At 42.2% G+C, this 18,366-nt stretch overlaps 1 protein-coding gene across 2 annotated transcripts in view; it reads left to right on the top strand.

The window, feature by feature from the left end:
• The window catches only part of LOC113582686 (stabilin-2-like), a 29,288-nt gene that overhangs the window by 5,243 nt on the left and 5,679 nt on the right, over positions 1-18,366 (top strand). For both annotated transcript variants that reach the window (XM_035527961.1, XM_035527962.1), the window contains 51 exons: positions 35-101; positions 271-366; positions 483-605; positions 1,015-1,211; positions 1,381-1,511; positions 1,996-2,129; positions 2,328-2,410; positions 3,014-3,157; positions 3,484-3,627; positions 3,747-3,809; positions 3,890-4,006; positions 4,112-4,165; positions 4,303-4,383; positions 4,677-4,829; positions 4,965-5,024; positions 5,279-5,374; positions 5,831-5,917; positions 6,017-6,128; positions 6,249-6,426; positions 6,734-6,827; positions 6,919-7,077; positions 7,311-7,406; positions 7,562-7,657; positions 7,826-7,873; positions 8,128-8,264; positions 8,455-8,563; positions 8,778-8,855; positions 8,942-9,031; positions 9,170-9,277; positions 9,376-9,507; positions 9,810-9,938; positions 10,077-10,145; positions 10,550-10,636; positions 10,816-11,011; positions 11,172-11,267; positions 11,397-11,442; positions 11,663-11,742; positions 11,841-11,966; positions 12,228-12,301; positions 13,001-13,072; positions 14,593-14,712; positions 14,962-15,006; positions 15,141-15,221; positions 15,319-15,465; positions 15,549-15,689; positions 16,188-16,247; positions 16,870-17,046; positions 17,254-17,343; positions 17,567-17,713; positions 17,893-17,955; positions 18,194-18,317. In XM_035527961.1, the coding sequence (XP_035383854.1) occupies positions 35-101; positions 271-366; positions 483-605; positions 1,015-1,211; positions 1,381-1,511; positions 1,996-2,129; positions 2,328-2,410; positions 3,014-3,157; positions 3,484-3,627; positions 3,747-3,809; positions 3,890-4,006; positions 4,112-4,165; positions 4,303-4,383; positions 4,677-4,829; positions 4,965-5,024; positions 5,279-5,374; positions 5,831-5,917; positions 6,017-6,128; positions 6,249-6,426; positions 6,734-6,827; positions 6,919-7,077; positions 7,311-7,406; positions 7,562-7,657; positions 7,826-7,873; positions 8,128-8,264; positions 8,455-8,563; positions 8,778-8,855; positions 8,942-9,031; positions 9,170-9,277; positions 9,376-9,507; positions 9,810-9,938; positions 10,077-10,145; positions 10,550-10,636; positions 10,816-11,011; positions 11,172-11,267; positions 11,397-11,442; positions 11,663-11,742; positions 11,841-11,966; positions 12,228-12,301; positions 13,001-13,072; positions 14,593-14,712; positions 14,962-15,006; positions 15,141-15,221; positions 15,319-15,465; positions 15,549-15,689; positions 16,188-16,247; positions 16,870-17,046; positions 17,254-17,343; positions 17,567-17,713; positions 17,893-17,955; positions 18,194-18,317 (5,437 nt within the window). The remainder of the gene's footprint in view (positions 1-34; positions 102-270; positions 367-482; positions 606-1,014; positions 1,212-1,380; positions 1,512-1,995; positions 2,130-2,327; positions 2,411-3,013; positions 3,158-3,483; positions 3,628-3,746; positions 3,810-3,889; positions 4,007-4,111; positions 4,166-4,302; positions 4,384-4,676; positions 4,830-4,964; positions 5,025-5,278; positions 5,375-5,830; positions 5,918-6,016; positions 6,129-6,248; positions 6,427-6,733; positions 6,828-6,918; positions 7,078-7,310; positions 7,407-7,561; positions 7,658-7,825; positions 7,874-8,127; positions 8,265-8,454; positions 8,564-8,777; positions 8,856-8,941; positions 9,032-9,169; positions 9,278-9,375; positions 9,508-9,809; positions 9,939-10,076; positions 10,146-10,549; positions 10,637-10,815; positions 11,012-11,171; positions 11,268-11,396; positions 11,443-11,662; positions 11,743-11,840; positions 11,967-12,227; positions 12,302-13,000; positions 13,073-14,592; positions 14,713-14,961; positions 15,007-15,140; positions 15,222-15,318; positions 15,466-15,548; positions 15,690-16,187; positions 16,248-16,869; positions 17,047-17,253; positions 17,344-17,566; positions 17,714-17,892; positions 17,956-18,193; positions 18,318-18,366) is intronic.

The following is an 18,366-nucleotide window of genomic DNA, read 5'->3' as shown; positions in this document are numbered from 1 at the left end:
GCCATGTTGTATCTGTTTTGCATGTGTTTCCCAGGCAGGTTTTGTGGGAACAGCATGTGAGAAATGTGAGGAGAACATGTTTGGACACGCATGCAACAATGGTGACAAAGACGATTCTTTAAGCATCCTCACAATTCTGGAGCTATGTAGTCCTTGTGTTTTAATTGTGTGTGTGTGTGTGTGTGTGTGTGTGTGTGTGTGTGTGTGTGTGTGTGTGTGTGTGTGTGTGTGTGTGTGTGTGTGTGTGTGTGCGCGTGCGTGCCTGCTCAGTATGCACCTGCAAGCATGGCCTCTGTAACAGTGGGGTACAGGGCACTGGTCAGTGTACATGCTTCTCAGGATACACAGGCCCTGACTGTGACCAGGGTAAGATAAAGATTTCTTACTGGGTAAGATGCAGAAAGTCTTTTGCAATGTCTTCACCTGTATGTAGCTTGTGTGTGTGTGTGTGTGTGTGTGTGTGTGTGTGTGTGTTCTCACAGAGCTTCCCAATTGTGCTGTGTTGCGCTGTGAGCAGAATGCACTCTGTTTTGAAGACATTTCCTCTGGAAAACTGGTGTGCAAATGCAAACCCGGTTTCTTTGGTAACGGCGTCCAGTGCACATGTGAGTACCTGTTTGATGGACTTCCTGGGACCTGCTCTTTCATTTCCATCAGAACAGAGCAGAGCACTTTTTATACAGCTTTTGCTCTGGTACTGTTGTCAGGAAGAGCTGAAATCCCTAATCTGAGCACTTTCTTCTTTTCCTTTTCTATGCTGACAAATTTGGTTATCAGTGTGTTATTCAAATGACTTTTTATAAGGCTCCAAAACCAAAATGTGATCAAGCCAGCTGCCTTCATTCTTTTGAAAAATCGTCTGACTGGTTTAATGCTATTTTTGTTTCAGGCATTGGATGTGATGTCATTTAAATTGGGACATTATGTGTAACTTTACATGTAACATGTGCAAAGGCATGTTTGTCCTGTTAGGACAGTTGTAATCATTATCATGTTTGTCATTGTTGTTTTCAGCGATTAACCCATGTCTGAGGAAAGTGTGCCACGAGCACGCAGTGTGTGTGCACACAGGACCAAATCAGCACTCGTGCACGTGTGCCGAGGGCTATCAGGGAGACGGCCTTGTTTGCATGCCTGTAGACCCCTGCCAGACAAACTTCGGAGGCTGTCTCAGCAATTCCACTGGATGTGTGTACGATGGCCCTGGAAAGGTGTGTGTGTGTGTGTGTGTGTGTGTGTGTGCACTCCTGTATTTTTCTTTAATTTCAGTACTTTCTTGTAAATAATCTCTAAGTAGAGCCAGGGTTTAGAATCTATGCTTATAAACTTGTAGCTGTGTCACTCCTTAACCCCCCAGGCTATTATTGAATTCCTCAACAGGCTCACTGTGAATGTCTGGAAGGATTTGAGAAGTTGGTTATGGGGGTGAGCTGCAGTCTGAAGGATGCGTGTAAGCCAGATTCCTGCCATAAGAATGCCCACTGTAGAACAGTGGCACCAGGAACAGTGGAGTAGGTTTGCTTGATGACTTTTATCTGTGAGGGGCGATAAAGGCATTAATGTCTCTTTGTGCATATTAACCAGAATTTCTGTGCAATTAAGTCAATGATGTCTAAACCTTTTTAATGCAGACCTTATTGGACCTTATACCCAAGAATACCCCATTATTTTCTAAAATATTATTGAGAAATTATTAAAGATTCAAGTTATAAAAAAGTTATTAAAGTATTCAAGTTCAATGAAAAAGGAAAACACAAAACAGGAAGACACAATAGTGGAGGGTGAAACACTGAATTTCTAGACCATCTGCTACCGTCAGGTGAAAACATAACCAGCCGCATACTAGCTAGCAGGTTACTACACTGTGGTTTAAAAAAGATTTGCTAGGTTAATTAGAATTAACACACACACACACACACACACACACACACACACACACACACACACACACACACACACACACAGAAAATACATACTTCCTTTCCTCCCTGACAGGTGTACATGTCTGGAGGGGTTCCTTGGCAATGGAAAAATCTGCTTTGGCAATATAATGCAGAGACTGCAAGATCTGAACTCAGAACCTGGAGGCCGGTGGGTGGGTCAGCTGTCCAGCGCCATCAGTCTGTTTGGTGAGTGACATGTCACCTGCTCAATGCGATTGATCTGCGTGGTGAGTGACACTGGCTGTCCAATGCTAGCATGGCTTTTAGTGAAATTCGGTTGGTTGGTCATATAATTTACAGAAGGTCTAAGGTCCAGAAAGAGCTGTGCTTGACTTAGAGCTCAGAGAGTCACACACGTTCTGCTGTGCCTTGTTGGTATTACAGAAGCAGTCATGTCCTGGCCTCTGACGTCACGTGGACCGTTCACTGTTTTTGTACCAAGCAACAAAGCTTTCAAATCAACATCTGTGAGTTCAGTCATACAGACCATCAATCATAAAATTACATATACACTACTGTTCAAAACTTTGGAATCACTGCATCAGTGTTCTCAATAATCCACCTTTTTGTGGATATGTACATTAAATTATTATAATGTGATACTAGAATTTAAAAATTCATGAATTTTCAAATAACTTTTAGGAAGCACATAAATACACAAATAGTTTTGTCCAGAATTATATAGAATTGTGCAGATGACTCCAAAATGCTTCATAGACATGTATGGAGAGAGTTAATAATAAAATTAATATCCAGAATACTTCACAAAGGGGTAGAAAGCAATGATCAAATCTTGAGGCAGATTATTTCAGGAGAAATTGCATTAAATTCAATTTAATGAATTATTCAATAGTTAATGACCTTTAGTTCACTAAAATACTAAATGATAGTTTAGAATGACATATCTACATACATTATTTAGACCTACATTGCATAAAGTTGCATAAATATGGGAACCCAAACTTTTGAAGTAGTAGTGTAAATGATAAAAAAGTGCAAAACACATCCATGTTACACACACACACACACACACACACACCCATGTGCATCGTACTGTTCTGCTGCTGCAGGTGAAAACTCTGATGGCAGATGAGGCGAAGGCCCGATACCTCGTCAAGTTGCACATGGTCGCCGTGGAAATGAACTCTGACACTCTGAAGAATGGAATACTCTATTACACGCTGACAGGGAAAACTGCTGAATCAGTAACTGAGGTAGAGGAGTGTGTGTGTGTGTGTGTGTGTGTGTGTGTGTGTGTGTGTGTGTGTGTGTGTGTGTGTGTGAGTGTGTGTGTGTGTGTGTGAGTGTGTGAGTGTGAGTGTGTGTGTGTGAGTGTGTGTGAGTGTGAGTGTGTGTGAGTGTGTGAGTGTGAGTGTGTGTGTGTGTGTGTGTGTGAGTGTGTGAGTGTGTGTGTGAGGGAGGGAGAGATAGAGGGAGAACAAAAATGGGATATTATAGCACTCTCTAACTGTCTCACTGTCTCTCACTGTCTCTCACTGTCTCTTTCTCTCTTTCTTTCTCTCTTTCCTTCTTTCCTAAGTCTGAGCAGGTTAAAGTCCGTATCCATGGCAGCCGTAGGAAAGGCCTGCTTCTGGAATCCAATATTATTGCTTCGAATGGAGTGATCCACATCACTGATAAAATGATGGACACGGTCCCTCCTACTGTTATAAGTGACAGTCAGGTGTGTTCTTCAGACAAGCCTGATGCTTTTAATAATACTGACGTAAATCAGGAAATCCCTCTTTCTGAGTTATTAAGTAAAATAAAACTCTTTTTTTATAATTTGCTTTTTGAATTCAGGAAAACCTGATGAAGATTCTTTCTGACAATGGAAAGTTCTCCCAATTTAAGTCTCTTCTTGAGGTATCGGAGAATTGTGAGAAATGTCTACATATGCAGTAAATGCGCATGTATGAAACTCTAAGTCTGTCTCTTTGCATCAGAAAACCAACATGGTGGCTATTTTGGACGAGGCAGGTCCCTACACAGTGTTTGCTCCAACAAACACCGCCTTTTCTTTACTGAAGGACGGTTACCTAGACTACCTTGTGTCTGATGAGGTGGGTCTGCACTGCAGAATTTCTGCAGTATTTTATATTTAGCATCACTTAACTGGAAACAAGTTGATCTTTCCCTTTATATTTCTGTTCCTTTCATCTCTGAAGGGCAATTCAAAACTACTGGAACTGATGAGAAACCATATTGTTTCCTCTGCTCAGGTGAGTGTTTCTGCTTGGACAATGTAGTAGGAATGTGGTGTCCCTTCTGCATAGCATATTGAAACTTTACACATGATGCTACCAAACGTCTTTTTCTGTAATTACACTCATGTCTTATTTTCTTGCATTGAAATCAGCTGAGTGTTAGCTACATCATCTCAAGTGCGCAGACTGTGTCCATGGCTAATCAAGTTCTAGCATTTAATGTCACCCTTGTTGTGAGTACTCAAGAATTTTCACACTTCATTTCATGTAACACTTCACCAGGAAATGTTGGCATTGCTAAAATGTATGAGAAGGAGTCAGTCAACAAACACACACATGCTGACCACCTCTAGCTGCATTTACAGTTGTTCAAATAGGAATGTGGTCTGGTACACTGTGGCATGTCAGTTATTCCCATTTATTATTCGGTCATAAAGTCTCTGGCTGATTCTCATTCATGTTTAGGTATGTAAGTAGTGTTTGTGTTGGATGGACATTTCCCAATATGGTTTCTGCTCATAATCAGGGTCAAATTTTGATCAACGGGGTAGCGGTGGTTGAGACAGATGTTGAGGCAAAGAATGGACGTCTCTATTCGCTGGATGGGATTCTAATCCCGCCCACCATAGAACCCATCCTCCCTCATCGGTGTGACGTTACTGAAAATGTTAAATATAAGGTGAGTTTTGGCCATGCATCTAGAAGTTACGTTTGATTTAAATCTGCAGAATCCCACGTCATCTAAGAAAAAAAGCTACTTTTGCTTGTTGGAGTGAGAGCTTCAATGGAAGACCATTTTGTCTTTTGTCTCCAGGGTCTTTGTGTGAGCTGTTCATCAGTCACCAGGTCCACCTGTCCAACAGGTGTCTCAATGGTAAGAAGATGCCTTCTTCATAACTTTTATTATTGTACGCCGACTGAAGTCATATAATTCAAAACATTTTATCATTAACAGGTTTACAGAAGATTTACAAATACCTAGTAATCATTATAGCTGCATGTTTGTCTGAGTGATAGAAAAGAGTTTAAGGTTGATTGTGTTTGAGGTTTTTAGTGTCTATCTCAAGGTGCATATCTAAATTATCTGTGTATATCTACGTTTCTCTCCCTTGTGGCTCTTGTGTGAAGAACACGTTTTCCAGGGGCTGTGTGTACATGAAAAAGTCTCTAGGCCTGAATATTCCTGTTCTGGGCTGCAGCCTGTATTGCAGTGAGAACCGTACTGTGAGTATGAGAACCAACACCAATCACTTCGTGTGTTCCAGATCTGCTCTAGCAAGCATTGCACCAGCCTTATAGGAGCTGGTAATCGAAATGTCAGTTTCAACAATAATACAATACAATACAATAACCCAAAGTTTCTGGGACTGGTGAGACTGGGTTCATTATTAGGCTTTACCTCCACAGATTCAACATGCCAACTTCTTTGTTTAATTTATAATAGGAGAAAATCCCGCCAACGCAGTAGTTCGATCTAACATACTTACATATACTCAGGGCACAAAGTTACACTGTCATAAAGTAAACCTCCGGTAGATATGTTTACCCCCGAGTCCTGACACTAATTACTTAAGAGCAGAGTAGATTTGTACATTATTCTTTATACAGCATTTTGGGTGTTTTGTATTAAAACTGAAGCTGAAGTAGGAGATGATGTCTTTCTTTCTCCATGTTGTGAAGACCCCACAATGCTGTAAAGGCTTTTTTGGATCAGACTGTTCCCCTTGCCCAGGTGGATTCACTGCCCCCTGCTCCTCTCATGGCATGGTACACACACACACACACACACACACACACACACACACACACACGCATGCGCACACACGCACACGCACACCCCACTTCACAACTCTCCCTTTGTTTCAGTGCTTCGAGGGTATAGATGGCAATGGCACTTGTCAGTGTGAGCCCAACTTCAAAGGGTCCCGTTGCCAGTACTGTGCTGACCCCAACAAATACGGCCCATCCTGTGACCAAAGTGCGACTCCAGAAGCATCGGAGTACCCTCCCATATCCATAGATCAGATCCATCTTTGTCAGCCTCGACTGTCATAAGAGCTTCAGTAATCTCCCTTCACCTCTCTTTCCTGTACCCCAGCCTGCGGGTGTGTGCAGGGCGTGTGTGACAACCGCCCAGAAGCCCACGGCACGTGTAAGTCAGGCTCCTGCAAGCCAGGTTTCTCTGGGCAGCTCTGTGATAAGCACACCCAGCCCTGCGGGCCCAAGCAGCCGTGCCACGCCCATGCCGACTGTGTCTACAGCGAAGGAGAGCTCATGTGAGTGCCTCGCCTTTGCCCCGTCCTTAATCTGCCCTTAACCCCACCCTTACACTACCGTTAACCGACTTGAGTGGTTGGAGAAGCAGGAGGGAAAGCTCCACCCTGGGACTTGGTAGCAATGTTTAAAGGCAAGTAGTTATTTTCTTCTTTTAGTCAAGGGTTGTAATAGGTTTGGTTTCGGTTAAGCTAGAAGTAAGGCTGTTTTTTTTTATTCACTTCATCATATGGTATGAAGACGTGAAGGAACAAATTTTTCCAGTCAGGGAGAGGTGTGTTTCATTTTACTTGTGTATCTTTGTTCAAGGTGTGTGTGTAAGCTGGGTTTCAAAGGGAATGGATTCCTGTGTGTGGAGAGCGACCCGTGTACTTCACCTCCCAACGGAGGCTGCAGTAACAACGTAGGTCAAGAATGCATTTGTGTGTGTTGGTCCGCGCGCACATGTGTGTGCGTGTGTGTATTTCTGAATGTCTTTGTTCTCTCTCTCTCAGGCTAGGTGTATAAAAACTGGACCAGGCACCCGCAGGTGTGAGTGTCTGAAGGGGTGGAAAGAGGATGGAGATGAATGCCAGCCTGTCAATAACTGTGTGGAGCCCTCTAGAGGCGGGTGCCATCCCAACGCGTCATGCGTCCACGTAGGCCCAGGACAGGTGAGACGGGCTGCTGCTTAACCCAGACACTCAGTCCAGCACAGACTCTAGACTAAGGGCACTTGCACAGCATAATGTGTCATGGATGTTGCCTTAGAGCCACTTTTGCCTACTCTACATCAGTCCTTTGTACATCTCCATTGTTCCATCCATCCATACATCCATCCATCCAGACATTAATTCAGCCTCTGTGTTTGCTGAGCTTGTCAGTCATTCTTTCTATTTTTTTCCAGAATTACTGTATGTGCAAGAAGAATTACCGTGGCAATGGGAAAGATTGTGAGGCTATCAATCAGTGTGTAGATCAAATTGGAGGATGTCATCAGCATGTTAGTGTGACACACACACACACACACACACACACACACACACACACACACACACACACACTTTCAGATGAGTTAACATCATAATAGCATTACACCATTACATGAGATGGTCATACCATTACTGTGGGAGTTAAATGATCACATTATTCCTCCAGGCTTCTTGCTTGTATGGGAATCAAGGGAGGTTTGAGTGTGTATGTCAGATGGGTTATTCAGGAGATGGGAGCATCTGCTATGGAACCTTGGCACAGGTATGACAGCAGAATACTACACGGTTTATTAGTATTTCAGTGATTTTAGATAATGCTCTGCCATATGTTAGACTTCACAGAATTTAATCACACTGAATATGAACACCTGAACACTGAGAAACATGAATATCCTCACATAAACAGGATTATTTACATTTTCTTCTAAAGGAAGTGGAAAACAATCCTGATCTGAGTGAATTCAATACGTGGTTGACTGTAAGTTTCAGTCTGTACTTTTTTGAAAATTAAGATATAAAGTCTATCTAAATTATTGATAAAAACCTTTTGTTTAAGTATTTACGAGTATTTTATGCAGATTGTGTTAATAATTAATATGTTCCTAAGTCACTTTTTGGAACTGATCTTTGAAGGACTGAGGCAAAGTGTATATCAGAGGTAAAGGGTAATATGTGTGCTCTGTGGGGAATTATTACGGGTGTTCTGAGTGTCTCCTCTGGAATGGGCTGCAGCGAGCAGACCTCAAGGACATGCTGACCGAAGGCCAGAACATGACTCTATTTGTGCCATCGGAACAAGCCATCGGCACCCTGAGCAAAGAGGACCAGGATTACTGGCTGGCCGTCAGCAACCTTCCAAGTCTGGTCAAGTGAGTTCACTATCACAGTGTAATCTGCACTAGTGTAATCTGTCACCTTGCCACATCTCTTTGGGATGCATACACAGTTGCTCTTGGTGTAAAATCAACAGTGGTCAGTCATGAAATGCAGTGGAATGTCATATGATATTTAATGACTCTTAATGGTTGCTCATAATTGGTGTGTTCAATCTGTCCTCAGGAGTCACATGGTTTCTGGGTTCTTTGCTTTGGCTGAGCTCCGGAGTTCACCTTCTCCAGAACTAGTTTCCCTTTTGAAAAAGACACTTCCTGTTTCCTGGACCAATGAGGTAAAAAGACTGTGGGGATTCTATCATTCTATCTTTATAGTCACTCACACACACACACACACACACACACACACACACACACACACACACACACACACACACACACACACACACACACACACACCAACACCTACACATTCCAAGCAATTTTATTTTAAAAAAGGCTGTAATGAAGGGGATTTTCTCACTGGGTATATTCTGTATTCTTCATTAGACCACCAGAGTGGCTGGAGCTAAAATTGTATCAGGAGACATTGTTGCCAAGAATGGATTCATTCACCTGATCGACACAGCAAGTGTTAAAAAAACACCTCAAAATGCAGTGGAATCCTCGTACTGTTATGTAGTGGAAATGATGGACTGGTGTTTCTTTGCCAGGTTCTCATCTCTGATCGTAAGATGAGCGAAGGTTTACTTGAGGTGCTGAACCAGAGACCACAGTTCTCTATCTTCAGGGACATGCTTCTTGTGGGTATCCCCTAATGCTCTTCTTGTAGGTCTGTCATACTGCCAGTCTCTCACAGGGAAGGATATGATTGTCTCTCCTTAGCTTTTATGGTGTAAGCATCATTAACGTGATTAAATTGAGCTTTTCTGGTGCTTTAGAAATTCAACTTGACTGAGGAAATGGAGAGCGCCTCTGGTTTTACATTGTTCGCACCTACGGACAGTGCTATTACTGAATATCTGAAGAACACCGGTGAAAGCTCATTGGTACTGTACACACACACACACACACACACACACACACAAACACACACACATGTTTAGTGTTTGTTTATATGTGATAGTGTCTGATTTCTTCAAACTAGGACCTGAATGTGACGCGTTACCACATTGTGCTGGGTGACACCCTGAGGCAGGCGGACCTGCAGGATGGCCTGTACAAAGACACCATGCTGGGTTTCTCCTATCAGATAGGCATTTTCTGCAAAGACAGTAACGTAGGTCGACTCCTTACCCTTGTGAACGGGGAAATCATAGGAACATATGGGATGTAGGAGAGATGTGCGTTAAACCACCCAATACACATGAGAACAGCTACTCTGTTCCCAGTCAGTTGTGGAAAATGGAGCCTAAATGCTCACAGACATGCAGACAGACACTCACAGACCCACACAAACATGTCTCCGTCTTCCCACAGTAACACTAGTGAGTGAGGAACAGTCGAACCCTTTCATACACAGAGAGCATCGAGAGCCACACACTTAATAAATCTCTCTCTCTTTCTGTCTGTCCTTCTCAGTGGTGGGTGAATAAGGCTCTGGTGACTGCTACGGACATTTTGACTTCTAAGGGGGTCATCCATGAAGTGTCTGCTGTACTGAAGGTGCCCAAGAACCGCTGTGACACAGCGTCCACCAAGATCGTCCAGGTGATTCCCTCTGCTGTGCACAGCTCTCCCAGACTCTCTCACCCGCCGAACACCTTCACAGGCAACAGGGCAGACCCACTTTGCTGAGCTGTTTGTCAGGCATGAGTTTGTGATCTTCTGGAATAACACTGTATGCAGGGGCAGTGCATGGACTGCTTTCACCCAACCGAGAGCCGTTGTCCCCCTGGAACCCAGCAAGTATTCACGGTAAAATCAATGGCACATCTCTAAAACAAGCTATTCATCTAAAACACACGCATTAATTACTTTATGTGCCACCGTTTACAACCATAATCTAGTCAGTTTAACCAAACATTAGTTTAGCTTTTTAAATCTATTCAGTGCTCATTTGGGAGTGTGGCTGTGTTTCATAGATGTGGCTAATGGTATTTTTACATTTACATTACATTTACTGTTTTTACAATTAAATTTCCATTTTTACATTTTTGCATTGAATTCAATATTATGTTCTTGTTCATATAATTTTGTTTTTATTGGTGTCACTGTATTGTTAATAAGACTTCAGTCTCAGCTGGGTTTCTGGGTAAAATGAACATTTAAATGGAGCAGACTGACATGTTCTGATTTTGTCCTTTTTTTTTTGCCCAAAGTCCATAAAAAGGACCAAATGTGCATATAGCAGGAGGAAACACGGGATGTTCATTGGCTGTGAGGCTTCCTGTCAAAAACGGACCATCGTACGTGAGATTTTTAAATTCCTTTCTTCTGTAAGTTGTTTAAATGATGGTGCTGAATTTTGCACATGTTGGATTGAGTATGTTTTAACACTGATGTGATTTTACTGTTATTTTGTCATCATTAAGTTTTGATTGGAGGGAGGTTCCCTCTCTTGTTTTCTCTCCCTCCCTCTCTGTAGGTAAGGAAGTGTTGCGAGGGTTTTTATGGTCTTAACTGTGAGAGCTGTCCAGGGCCAGAAGGCCAGCCCTGTTTTGGTAACGGTGTGTGTGTGGACGGTATTAATGGTACAGGAGCGTGTCGGTGCAACCCTGGCTTTAACGGCACAGCCTGCGAGTCCTGCCAGACGGGAAAGTACGGCATCCACTGTGACCAAGGTATTCCGCCGTGGAATCTACCTTTGTAACGTACCTTTGTAATGTACAACAATGTAAGTTCCCAATACACTACAGGTAAAAGCTTGTTAAACCTCCACATATTTCTCTCAGTCGTATTTGTTCTCTTTTTCCCTTTTTCTCTCTTTTCCTCTCACTGCAGACTGTAAGTGTGTGAATGGTCACTGTAATGATGGTCAGGAGGGGGATGGCACCTGCGAATGTGACGTTGGATGGAGAGGAATACTCTGCTCTATAGGTGAGGAATTACACACACACACACACACACACACACACACACACACACACACACACACACACACACACACACAAATTTAATTTCTTTTTTGTGATGAGAAAAGAAACTTAGCTCCGTGTTTTATTTCAGCCATAACCACAGACTCATGTAAAGGGACGTGCCACACCAGTGCAAAGTAAGTGAGACCCTCTCACTCTCAGCCCCCTCTCACTCTCAGCCCCCTCTCACTCCCTGATCCCTCTCACTCTCAGCCCCTCTTCTCTCTGACTCCTCTCACTCTCTGAAACATCTCATGCTCATACTCCTCTTTCTGGGACCTCTAATATACCTTTATATTTGTCTTAAAATGTGCGTATTTTGTTATAACTTTGTTTGAATGTGTGTGTGGTTTTCAGTTGTCTACTGAACGTAGCAGATAATTCATATTACTGTAGATGTGCAGCTGGTTACCAGGGCAACGGTACATACTGTACAGGTAGGTAGTGGTTTAAAGATTTGCCCCCTGCCACGTTACAAAGTGAAGTTTGAGACTCGGCTCTGTTTGTATTTGTGTGTGGGTGTGTGTTTCCTCAGCGGTGAACGCTTGCGCGAAGGATAATGGCGGATGCTCCTCCAGCGCTGTGTGTAAGATAACTATCCCAGGACGCAGGAAGTGTGTGTGTAACCCAGGTTATGCAGGGGATGGAAAAGTGTGTGTGTGTAAGTCTGACATGTCTCAATTTCAGTTGTGATGTTTCTTGAGTGTGCATGTTTGTGTGCATGCTTGAGTGTGCATGTGTGTGTGTGTGTGTGTGTGTGTGTGTGTGTGTGTGTGCATGTGCGTGTGTGTGTGTGTGTGTGTGTGTGTGTGTGTGTGTGTGTGTGTGTGTGTGTTTGGGCACTGTAATGTGCTATTGGGGCCAGTGTACTGTCCATTCCTTTGTGCGTCATGTTGATGACTTTGGCCCTCTGATTCTCCAGCAATCAATCCATGTCTGGACGGTAGTGGAAGGTGCAGTGCCTATGCAGACTGTGTACACACAGGCCCAAACAAGGTTGGTTTCCCGACCATGTGCATGCGCATGTGCATCTGTGCTTGGTTTTCATATGTGTAACCTAGGGGTCGTAAGGGCAGCACAAAACAATCAAAACCCTGCCATTAAGCAATCTAACAAGCAGAGCATTACAGGCTAAGAACACTTGAGAGAGTGAACATAAGACTTAAAGCTTAATGCCAAATACAACAGGGGAGTATACGAGCAGCCAAGGGAATGGACAGCTAAAGAGGACTACTTAGAGGAGGAGTAAAGAACACCTCCCAGGAGGAGCAAGAAGCCAACCAAAGCAGGAGGTGTATGGTTAGGCAGAAAGACTCGAGAGGTGCCAACACCAAAGACACAAAAGACAGAGGAGATCCTGACAGAATGCTAGAGTATTGCTTTTTAGTAGATTCACAACAACAACAACTATGACTACTATTACTACTACTGCTACTACTACTACTACTACTAATACTTATTATAATACTAAAACTAATGCTACTACTAGTACTTCTATTAATACTAATACTACTACTATTATTAATACTAATACTTCTAAAACTAATATTAACTTATGTAACAAACTTAACTTATGAACCAGGTTCTGATTCTCAGTAATGGAGGCTGCAACCCAGTTGGTTTTAAATACCTGAATTTGACTTCAATCGCAAAAATTAAGTGAAGAAATAAAAGCACTGTTCACTATGCTTTCAGACAGCATGTGTGTGCAAAGCAGGCTACTCTGGAAATGGACAGCAGTGTAATCCTATCAATTTGTGTTACAAGGTAAGAAAGCCTCTGGACTATGAGCCCAGCACAGCAAAACCCATTTGCCTGTAAAATGCACTCAGCAGCCTATCTTGTACTTACACTCACTAGAGATTAGGTACAGAGTGTTATCATGCACAGGAGTGTTGCTGGGGTTTTTACATGTGGAACTGAGATCCATCGACCAAAATTAACCAGTCAGCTGCAGCCTTGTAAATCATACCATTAATCAAGAGTTTAATGATGGCCAACATAAGCTATGTACAGCAACCAGATATTCAGTCTCTAACTGTGCACTGGCCGTTTCTACCTTAAAGTGGCGATCAACTAACTAACTGATATTTTAGGACCTCTCCTAAAGGGTTCTGGATCATATTAAGAAGTCTGGAGTTCCCTTTGTCCAGATAGGTAGTAATGAAGACAGCTGTAATGTGGAATCCCCAGGGATCTGTTCTTGGTCCACTTTTATTTAAGCTATACATGCTCCGATTAGGCCAGTTCTACAACACAATAAGATTTCCTATCAATGTTATGCAGATGACACACACATATACACTTAGTTCTCTCACTGGATGATTATCCTAATAGACACTCTGTCTCTGTTTGTAGCACATAAATAACTGAATGACAGAATTTCCTGAAAGTAAATAAAGACAAAACAGAGGTTATGATATTTGACAACAGAGCAGAGAATCTCTAAATTGTTCCCCATCGTGAATCTAGGGATCTAAAAATGTAGTAAGAAATCTCAGCCTTAGAAAGTTCTTGGAGATCTAATAGACCCAGGACTGACCTTTACTGGCCATATCAAATGAATATTAAGAAACTATAAGGGTATTAAGAAAGGCTTAATGTTCCAACAAGACCTTGGACACTTTTGTGTGATTTTATCTCCAACCAGGTTGACTAATACCAGTTGACTAGTATATATTTTGATCACTTGCTCAAGGAGTAAAAACCCAGTAGGTCTCTGAGATCCAAGGATACAAGGCCCAGAATGTGGAGCCCAGAATTTAAACCAAACACGGAGAAGCAGCATTCATTTTTTTTTTATTTTTATACATGACTGATAACTGCAAGATGAATTTAGATGTGGCCCAAATCTTTTTAAATCGACGTTAAAAGTGTTACTGGTCATAATTGAGCTCTCTGTATTAATTTATATCTGCAGCACTTTATTTTATCATTATATATTGTTCATCTTTTATTTTCATTTATTAGTTATTGCTGTGTAAATCAGATGTAACTATTTTTCAAAAAAGCTTCCTGAGGTTATAGATCTCGGGATGAAAAACAATTTTATTATTTCATCATTTTATTTCATTCACTATTTTTGTGTGTTTGTCTGATGCGCTTTGAATTGGCACTGTGTATGAAAAGTGCTGTACACATAAACTTGCCTTGTTTTGCCTTCACCTAAAGTAGCTGGTGTATGCATGTAATCTGGCATCACAGGGTTTGGCATGTGTGACTGCACTGAGCCCTAACGTAATAAATGAATGTGAATAGCTGTAATCTATTCATCTGATCCTTGTCAGAAAAATGGAGGCTGCCACAAGCAAGCCATCTGTATGATGAAAGGACCAGGGGAGAGGAACTGCACCTGTCGCAAGGACTACATGGGAGATGGGATGACCTGCAAAAGTAACGTCATGCAGGTGAGAGCCAAGGAGCGTTCTCTCTCTCTCTCTCTCTCTCTCTCTCTCTCTCTCTCTCTCTCTCTCTCTCTCTCGCTCTCTGACTCTCTCGCGCTCTCTCTCTCTCTCGCGCTCTCTCTCTCTCGCTCTCTCTCTCTCTCTCTCTCTCTCTCTCTCTCTCTCTCTCTCTCTCTCTCTCACTCACACACACACAAACTCTCTGCCGTCTCATTTTCACTAACTTGAATGTGTCTCCCATTGTGCCTTCAGGAGCTCCGAAACAGAGAGCTGACAAGTTTCTTCTACAGTGTGTTAGTGAGTCTGTCATTCATTTGAATTGTATTATTGATGTGTTTTTTAATCATTATTTTTCTGTTTTCTTGAACCCTGTGTTACAAAATATTAGTTAATGCAGGCAGGAAATAATCAGCATATGTTTATGCTTTCAGTGGTCTGATGCTTATTTCCTACAAGGACGTGGTCCATACACTGTGTTTGCTCCTAACAATAAGGCACTTAAAAAGGCAGAAGTAAGTTCAAGTGTTTTATGAAACTGCCCAGTGTGCATGTTGAATGACTGGACCAACAGTCCTCTCGGTCACGCCATAATCCTGCATCACTTCCCAGTACCAGAAGCCAGAGAATAAAGAGAGCAATGCAGCGCTGGTCCTGTACCACATCGTGTCATGCCGTATCCTGATGCCGGAGGACCTGATGCAGCCCCGTAACCTCACCACGCTCAGCGGGGAAACGCTCACCATCTCCTACTCGGAGGTAGGCGTGCTGACCTCAACACAAAAGAGCCACTTCACTCCCTGCAGTCCTACTGAGATCTATAAACTGTGCTTTGTGTGCAGGGCTCGATATATATCAATAACAAGGCCAAAGTGGTGTACAGCGATCAAGAGAGCAACAACGGGATTTTCCACGAGATCGACACGGTTCTCATCCCCCCCAGCTTCCAGAAGCTGAATGGAATGAATAAGTCTGCCAGCCTCGTAGGTGTCGGCATTTATCTTGAGACTGTCTTGCGTATGGAAGATGCAAACCACTAGTTCAGTGATATTATCATGCAGCAAAGTAAATACCCTTGAAGGTTTTGCCTCTTTTGACCAACTTTGTCAGACAAATCTCTTGATCTAATGTTAATGGTGTGAATAAATCCAGGTTTCCTCATCTATCAAATGATGCTAAGAATTATTTTGTTATTATTTATTTAAAAAAAAACTTTGAAGAAATGAGCTTTCACATAGCAAACCCCTGACCTCAGCACCTGTTATTGCCTCTTTTACAGAAGTAGCTTCAGAGGAAATTTAACTTCCACTGTTAGATTAAGTCACTTTAAACTACTGAGAGCACAGGAATGAAGTTTAGATTCCACATGTTCCCAAACATAACAAACAACACCAGCTGTACAGGGAGTGCACTTAGAGATTTATTCAAAAACACCAAATGACCTCTAACCTGGACTTTATTTCACCATTTATTTCTGGCAGCCTGACCTCAAAGATGTAGCAAATGAACACGGCTTCAAGACATTTTTCAAACTGTTGGAGGTGCGTACAAGTAAAATCAAATCAAATCACTTTTTTTGTTGTCACTTTAGCACAGATGTGAAAGTGAGTGAAAAGCTTGAGTAGATAGTCCCCCACAGTCTGTAAGTAGACAATGTATACACATTAAATACAGAATATATACACATTAACATACACCCTTTATGCTGTGTTTCCAGAAGGTATAAATATATAAGCTGTGAAATATACAGATGTACACATTTCTATTATAGAATATATGGATTATGTTCAAATACAAGGTGTGGATAGAGTTGTACATGACATAGTTGTGTCAGTAAAGGTTTAGATGTACTAGAATTGCATGGTATGATCTGTTCAGAAGTTGTCCCTGTATTGTACCATACACACGGCAGTATGGACGAGAGTGTGATGAAAGCTACAAGTCAAAGTTGGGAGTCAAGTTCATTTGTATTTGTTTGCTTGCTTTGTTTGCTTGTTTTGTTTTTATGGTTTGTTTTTATCAAATGGTTCTGGAATAAATTTTATTTTGAGCGTTCAACCATGTAAATGGACCACCCAAAGCAAAACCTTCAAAAAAAGTGTTGCTGGCTTCTGCGCTGCAGAAAACACTCCACACTTTTGTGACTTGGTCTGTTGTTGCCAGGACACGGAGGTGATGGAGCGGGTACAGGACCGCCTCCATCAGCCTGTCACGCTCTTCCTCCCCACCGACTCCACCATGGCTGCCCTGCCTCAGGAGCAGAAGGACTTCCTGTTCGGCCTGCAGAACCGCGCCCAGCTGAAGGAGTACCTAGAGTACCATGTCCTCCATGATATGAAGGTAAGGCAGTAAGTTCATTCAGTGCAGATGGTAGCAGGCTGGACCCAGTTCAGACAGAGCTCAGGAGGACCTACGTCACTGTTTAGAGCTCCACATGCCTGCTGTGCATTGTGTTTCTGATGGAAGTTCCAGCCATAGAGGAAACTGAAGCTTGTGCCTTTGTAATCCTGGGTATATATGCAATGATTTTGTATGTGTCTTTTTTAGATGCAGTCTGCAGAAATGATTCATTTCAGTTCAATGAAGACCCTTCAGGGTTCTGACATCTCTGTGAGCTGCGTCGGAGAGGACCAAATAGTGAGTGATGGAAAAGTCTTGGACTCAGGAGAGGAGCTTCAGGAGAGCAAGGACCAATCAGGGAACAGAGAGCACTTTCCAATCTGTAGTTCAGTGTTGTGCTGTGTGTGAACTTGGGCCCTTCATCTTAAACAAGCCATGCTGAAAAGGATTGAATGTTATTTCTAAAGTTAAGTTGGCTACTTTACCATACTTAATATTATTGATATCATTCACTTTTTAGGGTGAACTGTACATCAGTGACAAAAGTTGTCGGATTGTAAAGAGGAACCTAAAGTTCAATGGAGGCTTGGTTTATGGTATTGACTGCTTGTTAACACCTCCCAGCCTTGGGGGGCGCTGTGATCAGAAGGACACTGTAGACATCACAGTAAGTTCCACATAATTCCGATCTATGCTGACAAAATCCTCTACTGATATGCAGCATGCATATTATATGCAAATTATATAAATTACATACTTCCTATTTTAAAAATGTTTCTTAACTATGCTGCACTCTCATTTTGTATTATATATAGATTATATAAATGGTTTCTTTTCCTGTGGTAGATGCCTTGCAGATATTGTGCTGTTACAGTGTCATCTGATTGCCCTTCAATAAGTAAACCAAAGGTATGTTTTCTCTAATCACAAATCCATGCCCATTTCACTATGTACACATAAATGACTACCTTTCCAAAAAATCAAAAATGCTTCATCCAACTCATACAAACACTATGTGAAAGATATTACATTTGTTTTATATGTATTTTTCCATGAAGATCTCTCATTTGAGTATGTTCCTGTAGTTACCTTAAGGCTAATCATTTCTATATGTTGCATTTTATTTTAACATGTTTTTGGAATGCAGTCTATACAGAGGTGCGACCTGCCCAGACGCTTCTCATCTATGAATGCTGGATGTCAGTCTGTGTGCACCATGGTCATATGGAAGCCCAAGTGCTGCTCAGGATACTACGGCAGGGATTGTCTCGGTACAGTAGTCCAGACTTCATTCACATTTTACTAAAACTCACTAATCAT

Source organism: Electrophorus electricus, chromosome 7 (assembly GCF_013358815.1).
Source record: "Electrophorus electricus isolate fEleEle1 chromosome 7, fEleEle1.pri, whole genome shotgun sequence".
Lineage (NCBI taxonomy): Eukaryota > Metazoa > Chordata > Actinopteri > Gymnotiformes > Gymnotidae > Electrophorus > Electrophorus electricus.
This window is presented reverse-complemented; position numbering and strand designations above follow the sequence as displayed.